Source organism: Pecten maximus, chromosome 12 (genome assembly GCF_902652985.1).
Source record: "Pecten maximus chromosome 12, xPecMax1.1, whole genome shotgun sequence".
NCBI lineage: Eukaryota > Metazoa > Mollusca > Bivalvia > Pectinida > Pectinidae > Pecten > Pecten maximus.
This window is the reverse complement of record NC_047026.1, coordinates 20,508,526-20,513,807: the sequence shown is the minus strand read 5'-3', so window position 1 is coordinate 20,513,807 and position 5,282 is coordinate 20,508,526. Positions and strand designations below refer to the sequence as shown.

At 34.6% G+C, this 5,282-nt stretch overlaps 1 protein-coding gene across 1 annotated transcript in view; it reads left to right on the top strand.

Annotated features, from left to right (window-relative positions):
* The first annotated feature begins 434 nt into the window (after positions 1-434).
* LOC117338914 overlaps positions 435-5,282 on the top strand; it is an 88,673-nt gene continuing 83,825 nt past the window's right edge. The window contains exons 1-6 of the mRNA XM_033900277.1: positions 435-716; positions 1,659-1,709; positions 2,111-2,222; positions 2,911-3,165; positions 3,855-4,136; positions 4,714-4,956. Of these exons, the coding sequence (XP_033756168.1) occupies positions 530-716; positions 1,659-1,709; positions 2,111-2,222; positions 2,911-3,165; positions 3,855-4,136; positions 4,714-4,956 (1,130 nt within the window). The 5' untranslated portion in view covers positions 435-529. The remainder of the gene's footprint in view (positions 717-1,658; positions 1,710-2,110; positions 2,223-2,910; positions 3,166-3,854; positions 4,137-4,713; positions 4,957-5,282) is intronic.

Genomic DNA, 5,282 nt, shown 5'->3' with positions numbered 1-5,282 from the left:
AAAAGTTATTTGAGAAAATATTGATAAATCTTGATGGATTTTAACAGTTATAAAGTATTGACTTTTGGACATTTTTGATAATTATGGGATAATGATTCAACTAGGCATTCCCACAATTTTTATCCGAGTTTAAGTTTGCCACCAGAGTTCAATTAAGAGGTTGAGGATTCTGTTCATGAAGTTGATTGCCAGTTATTATCTTCATAGAGCAAAATTTGGTCATTCTAAGTAATAGTTTCATGGTGTTGTGGCAGGAATAAGTCATGGCATCTATGGACATAAAGTAATTGAGTATATATTGTAGTTATCATTAAAACTTTATCATAAAGCATGAAATCATGTACAGTTCATTAACACCACCTGTACCGTTCGGATCAACTTTAATGACAAATGTTCTTAAACGAGTACACTGTTACTGGAATTGCTTAACCATTACCTTGCCCAGTTTTCGCCGTACTGTAAAGTGCCGAATTTTGGAGATTTACATGACCCTGTCACCGACCCTAGCTATGTTGAAGGCAGCTTTCAGATGCTTCAGGCTCTACTGTATGCCGCCAGGAATGGAAGCGATGTTGTGCAGGACCTGTGCCATGTTCTTTACATGGCAGACAAAAGCATTAACGCTGTCAAGCCCCATCCTATGATTGCTTTCGCTATTCAGAAGATGCATGGTTATGGGTCAGAATTATTTGAATACTTCTGCACAGGTTATTCAGGTTAGTACTATAGGGTAATTTGGGGAAAATATGTTGATAAATCATTTCATGGGTTTCTAACACGGTGTATTTAAAGTATTTTGACTTTTTGATAGGATCAATTTCTTTTTTTATTATTGGGATTAATAGAATCTCACATAGGGCCGTCCCATGGACAGGACTATCTCAACCTGAGTTTAAGAGTTTTGCCACTCAGCAGAAGGCTTGCCAAACTCTTACAGGAGGGTTGAGGTATTCTTGTTCACAGAACAGAGCCATGTTTCATTATTTTCTCACATACTTGCAAGCAAATGTAAGTTTTAATGAAAGTTTTTTAACGCGCCATCTATAGTGCTCCTTGGAATGTGTGTTAAAATTGATGACGTTATCATTAACGACATGGTTACTCAACATAAAATGCTGACGTTACGTTATTGTGAGCAGTGTCATATAGTACGTGTCGGCTGACTTTACCCCCGGGTGAGATCTATTCATCTTCCTTAGCAACTGTGGGATGACCTTGTGAAGTATGTGAGAAAAGCATGACATAAATGTCCAAAACAACAATAGAATACCCATAATTGAAAAAAATTCTGGTTGAAACTGGGAAAACAAACCCAATAGATGGCTGTCATTGATGGAAACGAAGAGTTAATATCACTCAGAAAATTGATTTATTGACAATGATAATGACCAGTAAATGTTATATTTTCAAAGATTATTGCTGTCCTCACCTGAGTAGATAAGGCAGATAAGCAAATGTTTTTAAAGTTTATTTAGGCATCGATATAGCTTTTTGTCTGATACTAAAGATTTTGATGATAGGCCAAGAAGTGGCATCAAATATATTTTAGCAATCAATGTTAAGTAGAACAATAGAAATTAAATATATTGGTTTTGGGGTAAATTTATCATTATTGGTATACATAGAAACTGTTGTAAGTTATTTTCTCTCTTTTTCAGAGGAGTCTTTAATGAAAATGACCACAGCAAATATGACTGCAGCCCAGATGGGTATGTTTTATTTTAATGATGAGAAACCACGGAGAGAGAGAAAAAAATACACAATAGATGACGACATGTAGTAAAATTTCATTTATTTGAGCTTGTTGAGATTTGAAAAATAATCATCCAGCTGTTGGAGTTTATTAGATTCAGAATTATGTGAACTGATCATACAGGAGTTTGATGATTGTCAGAAGTTATTGAATATTTTGAATTTATGTTATGACATACTTTTAACTTAAAAACCCAAATTTCACTATTTTTCGGTAAAAATAGTGATCTCATATCTTTTTTCTTGTCATGAGGGAAGTTTATGACCCAACTGGCTTTGTGGTTAAGAGGTTGGTTGTAATTTCATAATAGTTTGATAATAATTTCATTCAATTGTTTGTGATTTTCTTTCTGTGTAGCTAACCCAGGAAATTGTGAAGCAAACCAGGCTTCATACTGTTTCGCAATGTACACCACATCCTTGACATTGTACCAGTTCTTATCTCTCGATGACAAGATGGCTGTGTGCAGGTAAAGATTTAAGCTTCGTAAGGCCACCCTTAAGAATATCTTGGTTTGCTGTAACCCGACCAGGGGGTCTTGCATATGGGTAGGTAGGTAGGGCTAAAAAAAAGTTCATTCAGTTCTGAAAACAGATATTCAGCCTTTAATACGAAAACAAACCAGAATATGGAAATCATTACCTATTTTGTGATCTTAAACAAAAGAAACACACACCAACCTTTATTTGGGTTTGGGAGACATAGTTTCAAACCTTCACAGCAACTTCCGGACATAAATATCCAAAACGGTAAAATCGTTACATTTTTTTTATCGATTTTTCACAATAAATTTTTTTGAGCGGGCAAATTTTTTCTGGGTCGGGTTGGTTATGCCAAATCAACTATATTTCATTTTGTTTTAACTTAGGAACTTTTGTAACTTTATTTCGAAAAATATGTCCCTGCCCACAAATAATTCCCTTCTTCATTTTTGCAAAATCATCAATTTTAAAAACAGCTGAAAATGGTTTAATCCAAAAAAGGCTCTCCGCAAAACTTAATACACTAACCCTTAAAATTAGGCCAAGCCGGGAGGAGACTAATTTGATAAATACGATTGTTTTATATTCAACGGCAAACACCTACAAAACTGTTAATTAGTGATTTGTAGTTTAAGTGTTAAAGTTTGTATCAATTATTGTTTCTCTTCATCATAGTCATGGTTATGACCTACTTGTGGATTGCATCAAGAACAACACAATCGGGTGTTCTGCAGAAAGAAAGGCTGTTTTTGAAAAATCTAAGGATGTAGCAAAAGTCTTTCAAGTCTCCTACTGTCCAAAGGACAAAAATGCTGAATACTACATGATGAAGATGGACGGCTGTGCTCCTGAGACTGCCAAATTCTGTCTGGATTGGTATGCAGAGGAGCTAACGACCAGATCAGCCTATCATATGGAGGACACCTGCTCGTAAGTTATTTTATATATTCTAGAGTTATTAAATTTAAATTACTGAAGCATAGATATATAAGTGGAGATCAATTTTTAGCATTCTAGCACAAGAGAGTACGTATGTGTATGTAATTAAAAACTGAAGAGGTTGAAGAGTACTGACTGATAGTTTGTGAAAAATGGGTTTTAAACAACTTGAAACTACAACAATGGTACATTTCATTATGAAATGAAAATTATTCGTGAATATGTTTCTATAGCAATATTGCGATCAGGTGTCTTGGTTTGTATATGATAAAAAAACTGGCTGTACAAGCAATTTTAAGGCCAGAAAAGTTATTAACATCTTTCCAGGCCATTATCTGTCTTAAACAATTAGGGTATAGGTATAGGTAATTGAAAAAAAACAGTATAAAGGTTTTACTGGAGGGTATCCCTCCAACAGCTTCATTGAAAATTGTCATTTAATTTAGAAAATGAAGGTTGAAAGTAAACGGGAAACTGACATTTTCTGTGCTTCATTTGTTACTGGGTATACGTGTAGGCAGGCTTTAGTTGGCACAGTTGTGAGCCTTTTACAAAGATGAGCAGGGTTGATTCCAAGATCAGGCATAAAAAATGTATGTGAGTCATCTGCCTCACCACATGAGTTTTCTCTGTGGTGGGTTACAGGATGGCTGTAATAATAATGACTATTTTTGTTGCAGGATGGCTGGGGTAGCTGTTACTTGTATGATGCAGCATACGGTCAACTGTACTAGTAACACAGACTTGTCATCGGTACTATCAGCGGCAAAACCAATCATGTCCATGATCGGACACAAATGCATGCAGATGGCTTCACCTGATGCATGCAAGACTGTGGCATATCTATCAGATATGCTTGTAGCAGAGCAGGCATCATGTGCATTTGAAGAAGCTGTGGAGTGTGTGAACCTATTCAATGATGCTAAACCAGTCCTGGAGAAAATTCCAGAGATGTTATGCTAGTAAGTGTGTGATTTGAGTTTATCATACTGACTCTGTTTTTTATCAATCTTCATAGTTTTTATATGCATATATTTGCTGTTTTAAATTAATTCTGTATGTTTTTTGATTTTTTTCATATTGTTTCTAAAAGCTAGTTATTGTAAAAATATCAATAATTTGATAGTGCTTATCACTTGTACATATTTACAACACTCATAAAAATGTAATGTTTAACATGGTATGTTCTTCTGTACTTCCTGCCTTACTGGTACATGGTAGAAATAAATCATATTCTTCTGTATTAGTACAAGATAAAAATAAAACTGTATTTCCTCCTGTATATATATTTGGTTCATCTTGAATCTTGATAAAATTAAGAATTGGTGAGTCAGTCTTTGAGCAGTTCTAGTTCATTAAGAGTTCTTTGATACTGTTGCATTAGTAGCCGGAGTTGTTTATTTTAGTTGTTTATTTTATTAAGTTTTTTTTCAAAAGGTTTTATATGTAAACACATAGTACATGTTAAAGTGAAAAAACTGTGAAAATCTTTTTATTATAGGACTGAATTATATGTTTTTTTTTGTGGTTTTATTCCAGTGCTGGTCATAAAGCAATGGTGTGTGCAATGGCTAACGGATACGGCTGTACCGATGCTCAGCAATTGCAGCTGAATACGTCTGTTCAGGCAGCTGCTACTTCTGTGATGCCTGTATGCGCCAACATGACATTTGATGAAACTTCGAACCCATGTAATTTAACCTATGCTAGTAGTCAAGTGGTATGCAACACAAACTACCTGGGATGTTTTGTAGGTTCCACAACAGCAGAGGATGTATGTGGGTATGTAGCCATGTCTGATAAAATGCATTCAGTATTTCTGTGGAGAGTAGTTTGACTAGTGATCATGAAACAATTTTGATTTCAAGATGTCTGTATTTTAGGTAAAGAGAATTGCCTTTAAAAAAAGTCAGTTTTTATGATTTTCGTCAAACATTGAATATGACACCTGCTATGATTTTTCACTTCTTAATTCAACTGTGAAGTAGTATTTGTCATTTTTTATTTTTAACTTCAGACCTGTTCCTTGAAAATATATTTTGAGATAGAAAAATGTCTTAATACTATTAGAATTATAGCACACTGAGTTTAGGGGATTAGAATCCGGA